Source organism: Neolamprologus multifasciatus, chromosome 10 (assembly GCF_963576455.1).
Source record: "Neolamprologus multifasciatus chromosome 10, fNeoMul1.2, whole genome shotgun sequence".
NCBI lineage: Eukaryota > Metazoa > Chordata > Actinopteri > Cichliformes > Cichlidae > Neolamprologus > Neolamprologus multifasciatus.
In genome coordinates, this window is record NC_140448.1 from 23,051,988 (window position 1) to 23,074,001 (window position 22,014).

Genomic DNA, 22,014 nt, shown 5'->3' on the forward strand with positions numbered 1-22,014 from the left:
GAATTAAATTTTAGTAATACAAACATTTCTTGAAGGAAAAGCTCAGAATCAGTAATGTTAGATCAAGGCCTGATTAAAAAGGCACAGGTTGAAGACAGGCTGAACATGTGATTCAGAACACTATCCACTGAGGTTTGGTCTATTAAAATAAAACCAAAAGCACAGACAGAAAACAGGGAGATTGGATGGATGGGTATAAAAGAGAGAAGAAGAGTTGAGCAAATTTATAGAAAAGCAAAGAGAAGGACATGGATGAGCAGAATGGAGCCTTGGGGATGGAGAGTGAAGTGGATGAGCGAATAACTGGTGAGGACAGAAGGAGAGGAGTATAAAGGAGAGGAGCAGGGGGAAAAGAAGAGGAATGAGTGGAGGGCTTGGAGAGCTAGGTTGCAGCTCTGGGGGCACGTGAATGAAGAAGCTGAGAGAGACACGGGTGTAGCTGCAGGGGTGGTTGCTCCATTGCGCAGGTTGCGCTAGAAAAGAGGGCAGAGATGGAAGTCACTTTTTGAGCTCTGGGGCTCAGAATCCAGTGTGCATGTTAGTTAGGGAAGGAAGAGTCTATTTGCCCTGTCATTGAAGCTCCCAGGCCAACCACTAGTGCATTGTTCCATGGCAAATGATCCTGCAGGAAAGAGCTGCGTGTGGATTTGTTTTCTATGTGTGTTCAGCGTGTGTGTAATTTTGCAAGTCGTGAATATATATATTTTTTTCTCCAGCATAACACGGGAGCCACTCTTCAAAAGCAATTACTGAAGCTCAAGTATGAAGTGTTTGTTTACCATGAAAGTGACCTGCCACTCAGGATTTCAATTATCAGCCTCTCTGCCTGTGAACCTAAGCTTACACACAGAACAATAACACCCTGCGTTTTTGCACAGATAAGGTAGCAGGCGCCAGGTTCGGCCACAATCCAAATAACTACATCTAACAAGATAACAGGACCATTAAAACATCTGAAGTGTTCCCGTAGAGTCGCTGTTATCGTCTGCCAGGGGAACTGCCATCGTTGCATGAGGTAACAACAAACAATGGAAAAAATTAAACAGCACGATGGGTAACAAAATATGGCGTAAGGGGAAGCACTGCAAATATTTGTAACTCATACATTCATAACTTAATTCTATAATATGTTCTAGTCAATACATTGCACTTCTGTTTAATCTGTAACAGGACCTCCTTATTTTGAATTGAAAAGTTCTTTATTAAAACTGAGGATCGCAACTAGCTTGCAGCACTAGAACTAGGCCATGTCTTCGAGGAAGGGAAATAATGCTAATTTAGCTATTAATTCCACACATACACGCACACTCTGAAGGGATAAGCAAGTGGAGCTGTGTTAAATCCTAAACAAGGGTCTGCGCAAACAAATTATTTAGCAGTGAACTACGTGGAATAGGAGTTCAGTGATTAGACAGTCATTTGTCACACTAGCGTCACGTGTGGACCACTTGAGCCGACAAATGTTTTATGAAGTGGCCTTTAGCGTGACATGGACCCTCTAATCAGGAGCTCAGACAAATGTTTAAAATGTAGAAAATGACTGCGAGTGAGCGAGCGGTGAAAGGAGGGAAACAAACAAACTGCAGAATTAGTGTCATGAGTAATAAGCAGTCCTCCTCTTCCACCCAGCTGTAAGTAATTCTGTTGAAGTGCAGTGACTAATTGATATGAACTGATAGCCATCACTGAGAAGATCTCACATTACCACGCAGTACAATTGAATAATGCAACTGTTTTGCATGATAATGAATGAGGCGCTGACAATTCAATCACCCACAGACTAAATATCTAATGTCATATAAAGAATAGGAAAGATCTAGATTCTTCACGGTGAATGAAGAAGCAGCAGAGTCATGTCTGAAGCAGGCCTTCTCAGCAAAAATGCATGTTTTTAATCCTCCCCCACTTTTTGTAGTAACACTATTTCATTCAAGAATGTATTCTTTCAGTTTGCATAATTGATTTGATTTGGAAGATAAATTCTCTCTATCCCTTAGACTTTAAATGAAGTGCTGCTGTTGTTGACACTCAGCAAAATAGATAATCAACCGTGAACTGTGCTGACTTGAAATAATAAGAGAAAGCTGTGAGGAAATCTGTGGATTTGGGAGTGCATCGAGAATTTCAGGGGTTGTGTATTTTATTTTATTTTATTATACTCTTTATTTAAATCACAGCACAGGTTTTAGGCATGATGTGTTTTTACTAAACAAAATGGAAAACCTGAGTAGGAGATGAGGTTTGCAGTTTTTCCAAATTAGGTTGCACCTGGACAACATACTGGAAACGCACAAAGACATTTGAACATAAAGGTCAGTATAATCATTAGTTCTAGGAGCTTGAAATTCATCCTTTTAGGATTTTTATAAAAGCAAAACTATGTATTTATTTATTTGTTTATGTATTTATTTGTTCCAGGTTAAAGTTTAAAAGCTTGCTAAACCAAGAAAGAAACACTGAACTTACATATAACTATAAAATATACAGTATTTATACTCCAATTGTGTATTTTTGTTCTTACATTCATTATCTGGTATATAATCTGCTGCGCATCAGGATTCAAGAGCTTGCAGCAAATAGTAGAAGCATCTTGAAGCTCATCAGAGTTTTCTTTCACTCTGCACAGACATTTTTCACAAATGCTGCATCCACAAAGCCACCAGCATTGTGGACAAGTAATATGCAACTGAAATATTCCGGCCCTCGCTGCCACACCGTGCAAAAGTTTTGTCTTTTATCTCAATTAACACACTAAAAAACAAACAAATTTAAAATTTTTGCAACATTCTTGATTGATAAAAGTCAGATTTATAACTTAAAGGGAAGCACAATTACCCAGTATATCTGCTGCAAGACATGCTGGGCGTTTCACAAAACAAATTATATATCTAAATGGAATTAAAGAGATGTGAAAGATGATTTAAAATGGGATGCAATCACACAGCTTTGGAACTTCAGGTTGGGGGTTCGACGGCTTATCAGAGCTTCTGTATCCAGTAAGGGTCCCTAGGCTACACCCCCCATGCTAACCAAGCCTACATTGGATATGAATTAACAACCTCTTTATCAGCAAAAGGGCTATTCATCATCCCATCAGGTATTGACACAGCAGTGGGACTGTAACCAGATGGAGTATCACCTCAAAAGAATACTATTATTCCCTGCCAGCAGCAGTGACACCTGTAACATAGGCACTAAAACAAAAAGGTCAGCAGCATCCATCCATACTGCTCCGGTTCTCTGAGGAAATCTTGTGGGATGAGCTTGAAAACAATAACACGGACTGATAACTTTCCCGAGGCAGCTGCTGGGGTTGTTACTCCCTTTGGATCTTAGAATTAGAGCACTCTCCATAGTCAGCGACTTATGGTAGAATGGTGAGTCAATGATGCAAATAGGCCCCGTGGTACTGAGATGCTAATAATGAGCGCCAAGGGCACAGTGTCACTCAATAAATCAGGGTAACACTAGCTACTTTTGTTGATCGGATGAAATGACCATGAAAAATGTACGAGTGGGAAGCTTGCTGCTCCCAAAGGACAACGGCATGCGAGGCCACCTTGCTTTCAAAACAATATGTTTATTTATTTATTTTTTTATCACAAATTTGGGTGTCAGCAAATCAGAACAGATGTTTATTCAATGCAGCAAAATCCAAAAAAAGAGGCTTTTGTTAAATATAATCTCTTAGGTTGTTTCGGTGGAAGGCTTGCATGTAGATGGATCACTACAAATTAAATGCAGTTGTTTACTATTAAGGGTCACCTATATTACACATTATATTTAAATTAACAACTGACTCAAACACTGAAAATACCAGTAATATTATATATTACATGTACCAGGTTAAGTCCACTTGAAATATTTCATTTACTTTTATTTCAAACTAAATGAACAAATCAATGAAATCTTAACTATTCAAATATTTCGGGATTACATGCGTTGCAGAACTCTTCTTTTGTTTTTAAAGGAACGATTCTGAGATATAACTTCTTTTAGGGAGCACATTTTTAGTCTTTGCATTGAGAATAGTACTCAAAGGGCAAGTAGCTTGAGTGTCTTGGTGAAATAGAGGCCTGTGCAAGAAGCTGGGCAGTCATTCAGTTGATCATTCAGTCATCTCGAGAGCTGGCAAATCAGTTGGTGCAGCACACTGAGCTGCGCTAGTTGTCAATCTGAGCTCGTTCTTTGCCCTCTGGACAAACTGTTCAACTGGCAGGGTGGAAGTATATAATCTGACAACTCGTGTTACAAGGCAGTGGAGGCACTGTTCAGTCATTTCTTTCCAGCAAGATCGCTGTCCAGATGCTTAAAAATCTGTAACAGTAAAAACTCTGTTAAAAGCAAGTGTATCCTCCAAAAAAGGAAGAAATGTGCACTTGCATTCTTTTCACAAGATTTAGAAAGTAGTAAACAAAAAATAATTCATTAACACTTTTTATGCATTTGTGTGCATCATTAAAGTAGAAAGAACTGATGTGAACTTGAGAAAACGTAACCTGTTCACACAAAACTTATGAGTGACTGAGCATCAATTATGTGATAACCTACATCAGAGCACAGGAGCAAGTAGGAAAATGAGTCACACGCTGCACTAAAAATGCTGATTGTGAGTTGTCATTATTACAGTCCAAATCAGGAAATGATTACAAAGTGCATAAAAAAAAATTGTGAGACTGGATGAAGTTTTATCTTTGGGATTGCTTTGATTATGAAACTGCTGCTCTGATTACATGATACTCTTATTATTAACATTATAAATTTTCTAGGGTCTCTTTGCCTGAAGTGGTTCTGTAAAAAAACAAAACAAAAAAAAATCAGATTTATTATAATTATAAAAAGTGGGTTTTTTTTGGTTCTGTTTGGTGTACAGGTAATATTTAAAATGAAATAAGACAGAAATAGTGCTGCATAGCGAGGTAAAGCTTGCAATTTTCTTGTGTCTGCGCCCTCATTTCCCAGTGGATCACCACAGCGGATAGAGCCGCATGTTCGATTTGACACAGATTTGACACTGAATGCTCTTCCTCACGCAATCCTCACGTTTATCTGGGCTTGGGACTGGCATTCGAAGTACACTTGTGACTCTCTTTATGTTTGTGTCCTCATGGTTTCAAATTAGAGCTCTTGTGTGTGTAAAGTGAATGTGTTAACCACCAATAATACTAAACTTTATATAAATTCATCTAACAATATATCTTAATCGAGTTAAGAACCATTATAGTTCAGTCCCCAGACAGTTATCTGAGCTAACTTGCCCACAGAAGTGATCAAATACTTGAAGTCTAATCAGATTATCCATCACGTGATAGCATCAAAGAGCCATCTCATTGCCCCCACCAGATTAATTTGATGGCACAATTTGAAGCAGCTACAAATACTTCCACGTGAAGGTAAAGATCTTTGCACTCACTGCAATAGATTAGGAGTGAACCAAGCCACACATTCATTTTACACTCCTAGTTTATGTCTCTGTACGTGTTTGCGTGTGCGAGTGTTTGTGTTTGTGTTTGTCAAGAATGAAGAGTGGATATGATTTTTTTTTCTTCCCAGGGTCACTTTGCCTCGAGGTGATTCTTGTATTTTTATTTTTTTATTTTCCAGGCTCACACTCTACTTAAGCTCGGAACCAATTTAACACAGACCGGGAACGCAGCAAAAAGCTTGACAGAGTCACTCAAATCCCCATCTGCACTATATTGGGGGCATGACAAGAAAAAAAACGAGGGTGAACGATAGAGAAGAGGAAAGTGGTCTATCAGGAAAGAGTGGGGAGGGCAGGCTGTTTAAGGGGGAATGAAATAGATCTGCATGGACACAGAAAGAGAGCAGTGTGTGTGTACTATGAATGGCACTATATTGCTAGGAAGAGTTATTTGAATTAAACTGATATTTAATTATCATACAGACATTAAACTGATGTCTAAACTGGAGCAAAAGATATTCATCTCACTTGTTAGTAAATGAAACGAGACTTCATCAAAAACAGATCAGACAAGTTTCAAAGTTTGGGGCTAGAAACACTGGCAGCCATATGTGTTTTCCATTTATACAGCCATTAAACTGATGAAAGGATTGCTGAATTGAAGGGGATGGGCCAAATGAATTCATTTGTCACTTTCTAATTTCTCAGTTGTTCAGAGCCATTTGCCAACAGCTCTTAAAAAGTTGTGTTAAGAACAGTAATAAAAACAGACCATGTCGATGATGAGCTCCAAAAATGATGCAGTGCCACCTGTTAATGCTACAAGATGTAGACAGAATGCCAAAATGGCTTTCCCTGAACAAAACCCACATTAGGGATTTTTTTAATTACTTCAACAAGGCAAAATGAGGGAAAAGCTGTGTGCATGTGTGTGTGTTACACATCTATGGTGAGAAGCAGTAAAAAAGGAAAAAAAAAGAATTTCAAATTGTGATGCTCATCACAATTTGTTTACTCCCAACTTGGATTTAAATGATCAATATATCCATACTGCATGTGGCAGGCTGAGCAGCACACGTCTGCAGCTAAAGCCAGGCAAGTGATTTAAGAGGTCCATTGTGGTGCTGTGGAGTATAGCGCACCACAGAAAAGGCAAAGTGAGAGGCAATGCCAGTGTTGTGACAAGCATGTCAAAATCTCTTAGGCATGAATAAACATTCTCTTTCATAAGAGATTATTTTGCTTTTGTCATGACAGAAGCGTGTACCGTCATTCTCGTGTGTGTGTGTGTGTGTGTGTGTGTGTGTTTCAGAGAGAGAGAGAGAGAGTCCACGTAAAAGGATGAGTAGGCATCTACATAAGAGAGGTGAAAAATAAAGAGCCGAAACCAAAAAACAAACCACCAAGCAAACAAACAAACCAAAAAAGTTTGTAATAAAGCAAAAATAATAAAAAATCAATAATGATTAAAACTAATGAAAGAATGTTATAATGTTACAATGAACATTTAGTACTAATTTACTAATTTACAACTGAAAAATTAACACAAAATACAGGAACCAAAACAAGACATATATTCATCCAAATGACTGTTTAGGCAAAAATAATTGTAACTTGCAACAGAAAATTATTGGAATATCAGATAAAGAATTTTCTTGGAGTTTGTCATTATGTTTGTTAACTAATGAAACAAAACAATGATAGTTTTGGGTTTAGTTTTTAAATTGGCATATATAATATGAAAAGCCATTATTTACTACAATTATTTACTAGTACTAATACATACCTACACTACAGTATTATTTGGCCTATTGGAGCTAATAGCCATGAAAGGAAAATGGTACCATTCATGTTTTTTACCCTGTTGCTAGACATAGTGAAGACAATATAATATTCCCTATATGTAATATCACTCAAAATTACACTTTTGTGGCTATAAAGTGGATGTTGGAGCTGTGAAATGAAAAAGACAGGATGCAGGATATGATGTCACAGATGCTTAAACAACAGGTGGTTGCTTGGCAACCTGTTGATATCCTGATATAGATAAGAACCTTCAGGTGCCAAATTTGGTTGCTAAACTCTTGATCATGTCACAGGTGTTGGCGGACAAAGCAACAAAAGCACAGACAGACAGAAATCTCTTGAATTACAAGAAGATACCCAATTAACCACAGCAGGTGTAGCCTGATTCACCATGAAGTTTTTATGGAATATTAGACAGCATTGGTTCAGTGTCGATGGTATTACCCCAACACCAGTACATTGGGGTAAACCAGTGGTCAAAAGACAGCTCCTTTGTTCACAGGGGAGACTGTTGACCAACTAAATGAGGTGAATGAATGAAGCAGTGAAAAGACAAAATGACGAAAAAGTGTTTGCGCAAGATGACACATAAGAAATGATGATATAATGATATAATTTGGCTGATATACATGTAAAAGCCCACCATAACTAAAATAAAGTACTGCCAAAGCAACCCCTGCTGGTGATAGTTTGTGTTTTTGTGTATGTGAATGGATGTTTTACACATAGCCCAGACTAGCTTTTGTTATGTGACATGGACAATTTTACATCCCTGCTGGAGCAGTTCAGTTAAAGAGTGGGGGTTTCTAAAATGTGCCCTTGTAATGTAGAATTGATCGATGTAGGTTGATAGGGTTCAGTGGAATGAATATAAAATGTAATCAATGAACTGATTAGTTCACACCACCCAAGTAGGTCAGTCATTAATGACAGTACAAACATACTGTTGGAGGAAAAGTGGGACAGTGGTCAGTACTGTTGCCTCCCAGCACAAAGGTTCATTGCTCGAACCTGCTGGTGTTCTGCGTGGAGTGCGCTCTACCTGTGACGATAAGGAAGGCCAGCTCCACACCCACACAGGGACTTAATTGGATAAGCAGTTTAAACAAAATGGTATGGATGTACAAAGAAAAACAAACCTTGGAGAGTTAGTATCAGAATCAGCAATACATAATTTCTAGATTCCAGCCTGCTTTAGTGACATAGCAACAAATTGCTCACAAGTACATTTCATTATGGGATATTACCATACAGCAATTGTTTGGCCATGTTTTAATAAACCAAAGAAAATTATACTAATTTAAATCCAACAAAGAATTTGCAGAAAGAAAGCAAGACAAAAACAAGATGTCATGAACATCCTGCAATTACACTTGGTTTTTCATCTTTAATGGCATCATATTTTAACCCTAAATAATCTTGATTTATGTATAAAACTGAAGACGCAGCCCTGGAGCTCAAGCTAAGTTGATCCTTTTTGTGAGAATGATCAAACTACTGTGCGTTTGCGTGACTAAGTTGATAGCAGCAGTCACAGGAAGGGGTAGAGGGTTAGCAAGCAATAAGATGGACGGTGGAGGCAGGGTGCTGCCATGGGCTGCAGGGAGAGAGAGGGAGTACAAAGACAAACGGGGGCAGCTTTGATGGCTAATGCAATAACCACAGCTGCCACTGAATGAGCCAGAATGATGAAGAGTAATCAGAGTGGTTGAGGCAGCTCTAAAAGTTAGAGACACCGCAAACACGGGTAGTTGATAGATGGTTAAAAGGGAGGTTGGAGAGAGGAAAATACAAAGCAATTCATTATATTAAGAACACTGTAGCTGTCATTTTTTTGTGAAATTTGGCAACGGCTTGTGAATCTCAAGAAGACTGATGATTGCTAAAATATCAATCAATCAGCACCCTTATGAGAATCTTTATTTAAGTGGCTAGTTAAAGCAACTGAAGAACTATTTTCAGTACTGATGTCTTCAAAAGGTGAAATGAGGATGTCTGCCTTTTTTTCCCCTCTGCTTGATAAGTGACTTAAACTAGCAGTTTATTATCACAATGGCTGCAAATTAATTTTTGACCAGTCAGCCAATCAATTAATCATTGCAGCTCTGCAATCAACTTTAACCTGGCAGGTGTCCAGTCTGGAGAGGATGGGGACGGTGGTCAGGGCTCCCCACAAGGAATTTCAAGTGAGGGCTGGCAACTAATGTTATGAACCGCCTGGCTTAGTGGTAGAAAATGTAGGAGAGGTAGCTCACTAAGAACCAGGGGAGACTCAACACTAATTTCAGTCTGAAAGCTACCACATTGCTCGTCTGATCTAAGAGTCAGTGGGATCACAACCAAGAATCACCAGAATGACACTCGTCCATAATAGAATGGTCAAACCAGGTACATTAAAGACCTCCCTGTGGAGTGGCATACACAACCCGGTGAAAACAGGTATCTCTTTGGACTGCCTTTTCTAGAAGCTTCCTACTCATCAGGAAGATGAAAGCGATGAATCAACTGTGTTAGTTCTTTTTCGGATCGTTTCAGAGGGAAAGGGCCATAATCAAAGGCAAGGTCAGAAAAGAGCCGACTCTCTGTCCAGCACTCATCACAGGAGCAGAAAGAGAAAACATGTTGTGCTTCTGGTGCCTGTTTCAGAAATTAGAAGAGGGATTTCTAAAGTTAATGAGATTTTAAAAATCTTTAAATGTAATTGAATTTATACATCATGCACTTAATGAAAGAATTAAGTGAATGCCAATTGTAATTTTATTTTAATAATCACTTGCAGAATTCAACATTTCTGTCTCAAAGTAATCTCCTTTTTCCAAATTAGCCAAAAATAAATAAACATATCTAAAACACAGGAAAAACTAAGGTGATCTGTCTCTGATGCACTACTATATGTAGTTCATTCTGAAAATAAAATCAGCGAAAGGGTGGCACTGCCACTCTATTGAAATGTGTTATCATTTTTATTAGATCAATCACTTGTCAAGAGTGTAATTTATCACATGGTTATAAAAAAAAAAAAGTAAAACCAAAAAAAAAAAAAAAAACAGATGAGAGACTCAAAACCTGTTTTATGACTTTTGGTACGTTTAGTAATTTGAATCTAAATAGGTTATTAACTTTGAGTGCTTCAGGTACATCAATCTTTTTAATTGACAGTTTGCCCTTTCTAAAGCCATTTGGCGTCAAGCAAGTTTTGACTTTGAAGCCGATTATCTATTTGTCGTACTCCAGCAGACAAACTGACTTTCCCGTGTGTATGTTAGACATTTGTGGTTTCCGTGGTAATTTTATAGCGGGGTCTTTGTGAAATGGATAGCTGAAGCGAGCTCAGACTAATCTTAGAAGTGCTGCAGTGAAAATAGAATTAAAGTTATCATAAAAAAGGTGAAAGAATGAAAATCTCTTTATAGGGTTTTGGTTTAAACATTGTTGTGTCCCTTTTACTGGTATGTAACAGTTATCAATTCACTTCAGAGTGTGGCATTTTATAATCCCATTGTTATTCTAATGCTATTATACAAATACACATTTTTTAGCCAATATGTATTAAATCATCAGCTGAGAAGAAAGAAAGAAGTGAGGAGAACAAAAATGCCCATCCAGACGTTTATTATCTTTTTTTTTCTGCCCTGAAATCACCTTTGCCGTCTGTCAAAAAAGTCAAATCCTTTACCACACACTTTTGAGTATCCAGCCAGAAGCAAGCTGCAGCCTCCTTCAAGCTGCATCAAAGAGAATATCTGGGTACCCTCAGATAGCCGAGTGGTAAACTCCTTCACCTGTGCAACTCTGTTTGCCACAACAGGTATACAGTAGTTTGAGCCATTAAACATTCTCCCTTGATTTTCCCCACTGCCTGAGGAAAAAATTAAATAAAAATTAAATTAAAAACATAAAACCAAAGGAGAGTTGACCTCTCTCCTTGGAAAAAGTCAACTTTTTCTCTGAAGCTCATAGAAACTTCTGATGTTACACGATACATATTGTACCCCCAAACATAAAACAACAAAACTTTTTAAAAAGTACAAAGCTAAAATCGCGATAAAGTCATCACAAGTTTCAGGTAAGTGACTGAAACAGGCAACTGCAGATGAACTGGGAAACTCTAGTAAATGTCTCATAAATAAAATGAAAAAAAAATCTGCTTAATTATTTGGTTTCTTTTGTGTGTGTGTGTGTGCGTGTGTATGCGTGTGTGTTTTTCTCCACTTTAGCTTAAAGTAATACATGTAATTGTAGCAGCGGATGCCATTGGTTATGCATGCAGACTTATTAAAAGCTTAATGCATAAACAAAATGAGCTCTGTAAGTGGAAGCCAGTAAGGAAAGGTCAGAGTTATTTTTTCCTTTTCCAAAGTGAAGAGCTTTGGACCAGCTCTGCGGAGAAAATCACAGTCATGCAAATATGATGAGACGAAAGCTGGCATAACTACTTGCTATATTTGACACTGTGACTTTGACCTTAGCCCTGAGCTGAAAGAAATAGGCTTTCACAGCTGAGCTTTTAGGTTTATCATATTTGAAAGCAAATTCACCCCCCCACCCCCCATACCCCCACTCTATTCTGCAAAAAAAAAAAAAAAAAAAAGTCAGTGGCTTAAAACATTGCTCTGGGCTCCCCAGAGATCCATTTGTGTCTTACTCACTCTCTGAGTGGCAGGGTGGGGCGTATGAGCACATTTGCAGCTTCATCTTTTTTTTTTCTCTATTCATTTTTATTTGAAAGACACATATTACTATTATTGTACTTCTGTATAATATTGTTGTCTTATCCTATTGTCATTAACCGTTGAGGATTTCCTAGTTTATTTGTACTCGAGTAGTTGCCGAGTGAAATCCTGACAGAAATAGAGGAAAATGGTCAATTGTGTCTCATTCTGCAGCTGGAGATGTGACGCAGAGCTTCAAACCAGAACAGGATGTGTTGCTGTTTTCAAGCGTTATTGATCAACGCCAGGGATGCTTCTTTCCAGTGCTCTGTACAAATAGTGATTATGAATAATGGCTGTAGCACACCACTGAGAGACGTGCCTTCCAATGTTTTCTTTGTATGTCAAGTGCAATATTGACTTCACATGTACAGACACACACATGATTCCCATAACATCTGACCGATTTCCACAATTTTCCATCTCCTGCTGGTTTGCATTCAGACATCAAGTTTAAGCTTAATGTGCCGACTGAACACCCCTAATGTGGATTAGCTATGCATGGTAATGTCTGGAAGGAATCCTTGCCTCCCTAATGTGATATTCCTGAAAGTGCTGCCATGTTTGTGTGAGTTATTGTGCGTCTGTGTTTCTGTGCTGCGTTGACATGAAACCATGCGCTCAAAAATAACTATAGCTTTGCTTTCTATTTTAACATTAGTGCCCCGAGGGAGTATAAAACATGCTTAATACTAGTCTGACCTGGAAAACTGGGAAAAAAGAAGCTATGCCACCAGGTTTGCAGCCCCGTTACCTTTAAATCGAAGTCATAATAAAGTGAGTGGGCTGCCTTTGGATAATAATACAGACTGTTCATGCTGAGAGTGCGATTTTGCTAATGAGAGATAGTCAAGAGTGAAGATTTAAACGATTTACAATAGGGAACCAGTGATCCCAGGTAACCTTGTGGTGATTTGTGAGTGCACGGATATGTAGTGAGGAGAAAGAAGGAACAGACTGAGTCAGTGCATGTGCACATAATGCATAAACGTCTATGGAGAAATGTTTGGATGGCCATTTTCATAATCTAATTGAATGCATATAAAATTTAGAATTATGAAAGGATTTGCTGCAAAATAAGCCTGTTAAGGATATGTTTGCACTGCTCAACACTGGTTTCCTTCTGACTCAAAACTCAGTTAAAGTTCCACAATTAGATTGATCATCAAATTAGTTTTTAGGGTGCAATTATAAATGATTTAGAGGCCAGTCTTTGTGATTAGGGCCAACTGCCTAATAAGTAAGCTGACTTGTAGTGAAAGGAGCATGATTAACCAAGTCGACCAGACAGAAGAGATGAATAAGCACCTGATGAAAATGCCTACTGTCCTTGCCCCAGTGTAAATGCATCGTTATTGTTTCCCAGAAAAACTCGACCCCGGAGCCACAGCCTTCAGCGCCAAACTACAGATGATTTCGTCCTTTCATCTCAGCTGAATCGGTGGCTGACAGAAACCGGCACAATTTTCACAGTGATTGATGTTTGTGACTGGAACTTGACAGCTGGCAACATGCTACAAAACAGTTGCTTTGCTTGTCAGTGCAACGATTTTTGTTTAAATGTTTCAACATCAAACCAAAGTTAAAACCTAAGCGTAGCCTTCAGACTGTTCATATGTACCCCTCACGGGTATTAGAATATCATTTGAGGGCAATTTTCACTTGCAAAAAGGATCAAACATGTGCCATACACAGTGATGTAGTGAGACATCAAAGATACAGAGGCTGTGAAACAGTGTTTTTGTTGTTGTGTAAGCAGTGGAAAACAATGGAAATGACTGCAAATTACACAAAAAAGCCAGGTGAAAAGAAAAAATAATATGCCCATGTAATAATTTCACTTGATTTCACTTAATCTCAACAGACTTTAAAAGCCAACAGCAGTGGAGCTAAAAATGTGCATCATAATTGCTTGCTTCTTCCAATTTAAGTGTGAAGGGACAAGAAAGCAAAGTACGACAAATGTTCAATTGTTGGCAGCAATAATGAACACAAGCGTCTTTAAGGGTTAATTTAGCTTTTAAAGTGGGGTTGTACAAAGTACTTATTCCTTGTCGGCGTATTACCTTCAATAAATGGCAGCTGAAGTGCCGACCGTCATTTAATGAATTGCCGTGAAAGCTAAGCAATGCACTGGTGAGGATGGGGTCAGCAGGAAAATGTATTATTCATACATGTATATCTCTCTATCTATCTATATATCTAAAACAGAGGCTTTCAGTTATAAATGTATAATCCAGTCCAAGTCTCTGAGTCTGTATTATTGTGAGACTTTGTTATTACACCAGATGATAACGTAGACTAAAGTTTTCACACTGGAAGTGTTGTGGCGACCAGAGACCACAGAAAGGACTTTGAGCAAAATAACCACTGAATATGGGGAAGTGGGTGTGCCTGGAGAGAGTTAAGTAAAATAAAAATAAAAAACCAACAACTTATATTCTCTATTCATTGCGTAAGGTGTGATATTTAATTTTGAGGTTTATGGCAGCTAATGAAAATCAGAAATCTAGTATCTCTTATCATTAGGATATTTCCTAAAATTAATCAAAAGAGGCTCTGGTCAGGTAACTTGGTGGCAGTTTCAGCACTGTGAGCAGGCCTTAAGTCATCCTGGAAAAGGGAATTCTGCAGCAGATGGAAGCATGAAGTAGTCTAAAATATCCTGGTAGATGTCGGCGTTGACTTTGGACTTGATAAAACACAGCGGACCAACACTAGCTGATGACATGGCAAACCACATCAACACAGACTGTGGGTAATTCAGTCTGGACTTCGATTCTGTGCCTCTGCTGACTCTAGGACCTTGAAAGACAGAATTTACTTTCATGCAATAAGAGGACTTTGGACCATTGATCAAAAGTTCTTTTCCTCCCTTTTCCTCCGTCTCTATGGATCAGTGTCGTAATATTAGGGACAGTTGAGGCCACTTTCCTGATGATGTTAGTGCACCTCGGTCCATTCCTTGTGAAGCGCCACAAGTTCTTAATTTGAATCTTCTTGAAAACCCTCTAAGGGCTGGGGCCATCTCTGCTGCTTGGGCATCTTTTCCTATCACAATTGCTCTCAACTTTCATTTAATATGCTTCGATCCAATGCTCTGCAAAGAGCCAGCCTTTTCAGCAGTGACCTTCTGTGGCTTGTGGAGGGTATCGTCATCCGGACCCAAATCAGTTGTCATTGTTGTTGCGTGTACTGAACAAGTCGACAACACCATGGTATTTAACCCTATAGATTATATTTAACCCATTTACTGAAACTGAAAATAAAATATTCTAATAATTTGAGATACCAGATTTTTGTTTTTGATGTGTTCTAATAATGATCTTTAAAACTAAGATAAAAAAAGACAAGATATTTCACTTAATGTGCAATGAGCTTGAAATAAAAATAAGTTTTTCACAATATTTTCATATGCAATAATATATAGTAACCTGTTAATTTAAACAATTTTTTCCTTGTATCTATGCACTGCTAAAATCCTGACATAAGTTAAAAACAGCAGGTGGGTGTTTCGGCTATATTGACATGAGAAATGATCACTCAGTGTGAAGAGAGAGATGCCTGATCAGCTGCACTTCCTTTAACTGAGTGAGCGCAGGCTGAGAGAGTTGTGGAAAGTAGCAGCACAGCTGGATTGAAAGCTTCAGAGAGTTAACAAAGCTAAAAAACTAGCTTTGTGCTGAGGCGAGTTGGAAACAAAGATGTGCGGTTCTTTGAGCTGAAACCTGGAAGGCACAGTGCTGCGACATGGGAGGCTCATTAACTTGTTCACAGATTCTATAACATGGGACTGTTAAGTTTCCAAACTCACACGCATCACACATCTTCAAATAATATGAAAACTATGAATGACTTTATATAGAAATGTTTTTGTAACTACTTAATCAAAGTGTATTTAACACAAGGTGTTACAGAGTATCATGCAACATTTTAACTTATTAAACACCCACATTATTTTTTATATCAAATACACTTTTTTTGTCCTTCTTATTTGTTACTTTGGATAAGGCAAATTATTGCAAAAAACAAAGAACCCACTGTTCCAAAGGTACACACAAAACCTAATACTTTAAGACTTTTTAAGCAACAACAGATGGTGAAATATGTGAAAAAGACTGACGTAAAATTGAAATATCCCTGAAAAAAAAATGCATGCAGCAAGCTGTTAGTTAGTTTGTTATTAAACTTTGGGGAAAAATATTTTTGACAAACAGCTGCAGTATCACAGCATGGGCACGCATATGTCCTCTATATCTTCTTCATCCTAAATGCCTTTGTAATTTATCTTGATTAATTATAATAGAATATCCAAGATAAATAGACTTTTTTATAAATATAACTTCAAATATATAACTTCAGTCATGTTTTTAACAGTGTGTGGCAGCCCTCTGCAGTGTCAGTGTAGCAGTGTAGCACTAAATCTGTACCTTTAAAGAAACAGTCCTTGCTGTGTACCACGTAGATCCGTCTTCTTTCCAGGCAGGCAGTGCGGTAAACCTCACAGTGGTTCTCATAGAATCTGCCGTCTGAGCCGCACACCGGCACGAAGGAGGGCCGGCATTTTTCCTGGCAAACGCACTCTGCGCGGCCAGTTTCTGCCATTAGCACACATTGTCGACCCCGACCACAGTAGGTCCTCCGACAGGGGTCTCCATCCGGATCAGACAGGGCTGGAAGAGCAAGAGAGAAAGGGGCTTTTATATTAAGAAAGAAAGCCAGAGTGTATGCCTTCATAAAATCGTATGAGAGGGGGAAACTAGCAATTTTTACTTGCATATATGAATCGGAAAGAGTTACAAAGGCAGAGATAGAGATCAGCTGAATTTACAAAAAGCAAAAATGAAATAGATTTGTCTCTCCAGCACAGACAGACAAAGACACGAGTATTGCTTTCTCATAGATTTGTGCTGCTTAAAAATAACATGGCCAAAATTCAAGGACAGTTCTCATGTAGTGTGAGATTCTGAAGAACTTAGATAATCACTGACAAATCCAATGCTTGAACACAAATATGTTTTCAAATAAATGAATCAAAACCAAATTTAAAAAAAAAAAATCACATTAATTCTCATTTAAAAAAATACAATATTAGATATGTGGTGCAGAATAAAACGAATCAAATATGTATTGAGGAAAACACATTTGCATGGATCATACAGTAGGCACCAAAATTAGAAAAACCGTAAACCAATGACAAACACCTCCAAACGTCATGGCAATTATCACACTTTTTTTTTTTTAACACAGTCTAACTCTCTACAGCTCAAACTGCAGGCTGCCCTTATCAACACCTCTCAGCAATCATTTGCACATACACGAGCACATGTGCATACAAACATACCAAGGTGTATATGTATATATATGTACTTGAGCATATAAGGGGCACTGAAAATGTAAGTAGAGTTTCAACATTCTGCCTTAGCTATTTTGTTGCCTATTAACACAAATGCACTCACTACTCACCCTCTTCCTTATAACAACTCCTTGTGTCATCTCCTGACCTACACACATATGCAGGGACAAATGCACACAGCCATCACCACTGTAACCACTCACTGCCTAGGGCACCTTGCTTCTTCTTCTTCTCACTGATTTAATCTATCTGCACTTAAAGGAAGTCAAAAAGCTGCTGATTCAGCCAGATGCTCCACCTTGGATTGATGTTTCCTGACTCTGGAGCCTGACCTCTGGCCCATGCTCCGTGGGGTTATTACAGTGAAAACGAGATTCTCTAAAAGGTACAAGCAAGGAATTTGCTGCCTCACAACCTCATCTGGCAAATGCCAGGGGAATATATTAAACATAAAAACGCCAGATCCCTCCTAGAGTTTACATGTTTTTTCATGCGGTCGTGAGAGCGCCCAATTAATTATAGGCAAACATGAAACTCTCCTACGCAAGCACCCACAGTGTTGAATTTATTGGCAGAGGCTTAACTTTAGGGTTTATCTGCAAGATGATAAAGATTCATTCTGTAGTTATATTAAGCATTTTACAACAAAAATGAGTAAAACATTTGATATAGATGAGACTTGATTTTTTGAGTAATTAAGTAAATAAGTAAAATTTATTTATATAGCACTTTTTAAAACAAGAAGCTATTAAAAAGTGCTTCACATGGGAATATAAAAAACAAAACAACATATTACACATGAACATTACCCAAATGCCTTTCTAAACAGATGTGTTTTAAGCCATGTTTTAAAAGAAGCCACAGAGTCAATGGTGCGTAGCGGGGGAGGTAAACTGTTTCACCGTATTGGAGCTAGGGTTTGAAAAGCGCGATCCCCTTTTATTTTCAAATGGGACCGTGGAATAGTCAGAAGACCACTATCAGTGGATCTAAGGATCCGGTTTGGAGAGTAGGGCTGAAGAAGCTCAGTGATATAGGTGGGGGCCTCTCCTTGTAAAGACATAAACGTAAAAGTGAGGATTTTAAACTGATATCTGTACCCAACCGGAAGCCACTGCAAGGATTTTAACATGTGAGTGATATGGGAGAATTTATTACTTGGACCGCTTGAAAGCAATTTAAGGAAGCCTTAGACAGACAGGAAAAGAGTGTGTTACAATAACCGGGAGGAGATGAAGGCATGGACAAGCATCTCCATTTCACCTTTGGTGACAATAGTCCTAAGTTTAGCAATATTTCTTAAATGAAAAAAGCAGGAGCGGGTCACAGACTTGATATGAGTATCAAAAGACAGAGATTGATCAAAAATTATTCCAAGATTCTGAACAGTAGCTTTTGTCGAGGAAGAGAAAGGACCAATTGACTAATTTGGGGCTTGATACTCTCTGGAGCAAGAATTAAACACTCAGCCTTGTCTGCGTTCAGCTGCAAAAAATTGTTCAATTTCCTTAAGACAGTCCATTAGAGTGGATAATTTGTCAAATTCCCAAGGTTTAAAGGAGATGTACATCTGCATACAGATGTTAGGAAATAATTATGAAACCATTAATGATACGGCCCAAAGGAAGCATATATAATGAAAATAACAAGTGGCTTAAAACCAATCCTTGTGGGACTCCGCATGAAATTTTTTACTACATCTGACCGGAAGTTTCCCACTGAAACTAAAAGTGTTCTATCAGCCAGAAATGAGGTGAACCACTTTAGGACAGATCCAGATATCCCTACCATATGAGTTGAGTTATTATTTTATATGGAGACCACTTCATTCACCATAAGAGCAATTTGGAAAACCACAGAGGGAAACTACATGGCAGAATTAGCCTCTAAGAACATTATAGGACTTCCAGTGTAGGTAGGAGACATTCAAGCCAAAACTTGTTCTGACAGCTAGTCAGTGCCTGTGAATGCAGATGAATCTGAAATTCCATTTTGTCTACTGGTACTAACAGATTTTGCATATCCAAAAGCACCAATCAGTTTATGGAGATCAGCATAAGATAAGAACTTCTGAACCATCCTTTTGGTTTCTGTTAAAATATAAAAATGTCAAGAACTGGTAGGAGATTAGGAGTCCCGCAGCCATTACAGGCCTACGGCGGGTGTTTATCAGTTAAAACACTGTTCTAAGCTCTCACAAAAATGAAGTTTTGGCATTAAAGCAAAGCTTTATAAGCCCTAATTGATCCTGCTGTTTCTCCTATTAAAATTGCAAGCATTTTGTGCCTCTTGTTTACCTTTGAAGTCAACAAGCTCTCTTATTTGCCATGGAAACCAGGGCAAACCATAAACGACATGACTGTTCACTGCAACAAACTGCTTGGCATTAATAAATTCAGTGTAAGGTAATTCAGGTAAGAAAGAAAACAACACTGGAAAGGAACGATAATTCTAGCATCTAAAAAAAAGTCTAAAAACTCTAAAGTCACTGTCAGAAGGATGAGTTGCTCTTAAAAGAAAATAATAGATTTAGTAGCCATTGTGTTCATGCAGTTTTGAGGTTGAGTCAGTCGGGATGCTGAGAAGGGGTCAACTTTATTATCCCTCTCTTGAATAAGGCTAAAAACCATACTGGCTTAACTTAAAAGAACCCAGTCCACGCTCTTATATTCAAACTACTGAAAAGAGAAATTGAATTTGCCTCCAGTATAATCATATCTCAACTCTCAGCATATTCAATAATAGAGGTAATGCGCTGTTGTCGGAGGACAAAAGTCCCTTAATTGCATAAAGGAGATTTGGGGGCCAATGCACAGAGGAACACAAGCTCACACACACACACACACACACACACAAACACGTACATTAACACACCGGCACCCTCCTACTCACTTTTAGGTGTTAGTATGTAAGCAAACATACACTCTATAGCAGCGGTCTCCAACCTTTTTTACGCCACGGACCGGTTTATGGCCGACGATATTTTCACGGTCCGGCCTTTAATGTGTCGCGGATAAATACAACAAAATAAAACTAGTACCGGTACCGAAAAAAGAAGATTTATTCATAACACACGCGAAAAGACCCAGGAAAACCGAGTTAACAATCAAAACAATAACAAAATAACGCTGAAAACCGATAAAAACCCTGAAAACCATACATTTTACACCTGAGCCTCAACTCTCGCGGCCCGGTACCAAACGACTCACGGACCGGTACCGGTCCGAGGCCCGGGAGTTGGAGACCGCTGCTCTATAGTCACTGTCTAATATCCAGCTTCTGTGCTTGCAAACACTGGAACATGGTCAAATACGAGCACACAGAAATGCTGCTGAAATCACTGAACCTTATGTGAACAGAAATAATGATTAACAGAACAAATAAATCACAGTAACTACTGTGATAGTAGCAGTTTAGGATTTTGAAATGTGTGACCACCTTTTTCTGTCCATATATGACATATTCTTGTCTAAACCTGGAATTTATTAATAGAAAATAACTGGTGGAGTAATCAGTAATAAGCATTTTCGATATTAGCAGTTAAGCACAGCCCACAGGTAGGTGCAGCCTGACCTGACTTATTACTTTGTCTACTTCTTTATCATAATTAAGTATTGGGAATCAAACTAAGTTGCAGCTTGGGGGCGTGCCAGGTAAGTACCCCGATGGGAGTGTGAGGGGGATGGAGAGAGTGAAGACAGACTCAATATCCAGTTTACTAATTGTTCTGCGTGTCTCGGCAAAGCATCTGTGGGAAATGCAAAATATCCCAGCTCCCCTGCGACCTTGCTGTTCATGTCAAGGTCAGGGACGATTACAAGATCGTTTGTATTCTCCAAGCATGAGAGATTAAATGCTTAGCAACAAACATCCAGTGGCTGTTATCCACTGGCGCTGGTTCTTCCTTCTTCGTCTTCCCCTAGCTCTCTCCCCTTCCGTCCTCTTTCTTCTTTTCCCATTTTGTTCAGAGAACATAGTACATGAACAGCTGCCGCTCAAACAACAGAAACAATAGTGCCCAAAAGTTACATGTACAATACGCAAGCTGTCTGACATTTAGCTAATTCGTAGCACTCGCATTCATCCTCACCATAAGTTCTTTTGTCTCACTCTCTTTTGGACCACGTTGGTTGCAATTGTGGCTTGCTTAAGAGGCTAAAAATGTCATTTGATAATCCTTCCTGTTTAAGCCGCTGGCACAGTACATATAAATGGCTCTTACAAGATGAAGCTTTTTTATGGTGCCAAGACAATACCATGCTGACCATACTGCTTCAAGCCTTTCTATCCTGTCACTGCAGTTTTTTGTTGATTATTCTTCATCTTCCTTTTTTTCCCCCTCTCTATTTCACTGCATGTGTATGTGTCTCTGTCTTTGTTTCCTCACTTTCTCTTTGTCAATATCTTTCTAAACTGGGCCTCAGAGAAACTGAAACCAGACATTGTCCACTATAATGACAGATTTCCTGTGCATGTTTTACGAGAAGCACTGCTGATAATTACATAGGAACATAAGGGACTGGGATGCGGTGGTAAGACTATTTTGGCTTATCTCCCTGACATTTTATGATAATCCAACATAAGTTTCCTCCTTTATTCCCCTTTTATGCAAGCCTAAGTGGATGAGAGCATAACTGGAAGCACAGCATGACTGACTGCCTTTTCATTTGTCGGGAAAAGCTACAATCTTGTCAGTCTCAGCCCTTACTGAATCA

General features: G+C 38.6%; 1 protein-coding gene across 1 annotated transcript in view; it reads right to left on the bottom strand.

The window, feature by feature from the left end:
• Positions 1–22,014, bottom strand: part of fstl4 (follistatin-like 4) — a 214,188-nt gene that overhangs the window by 115,193 nt on the left and 76,981 nt on the right. The window contains 1 exon segment of the mRNA XM_085175331.1: positions 16,374–16,616. Coding sequence (XP_085031457.1) covers positions 16,374–16,616 — 243 coding nt within the window.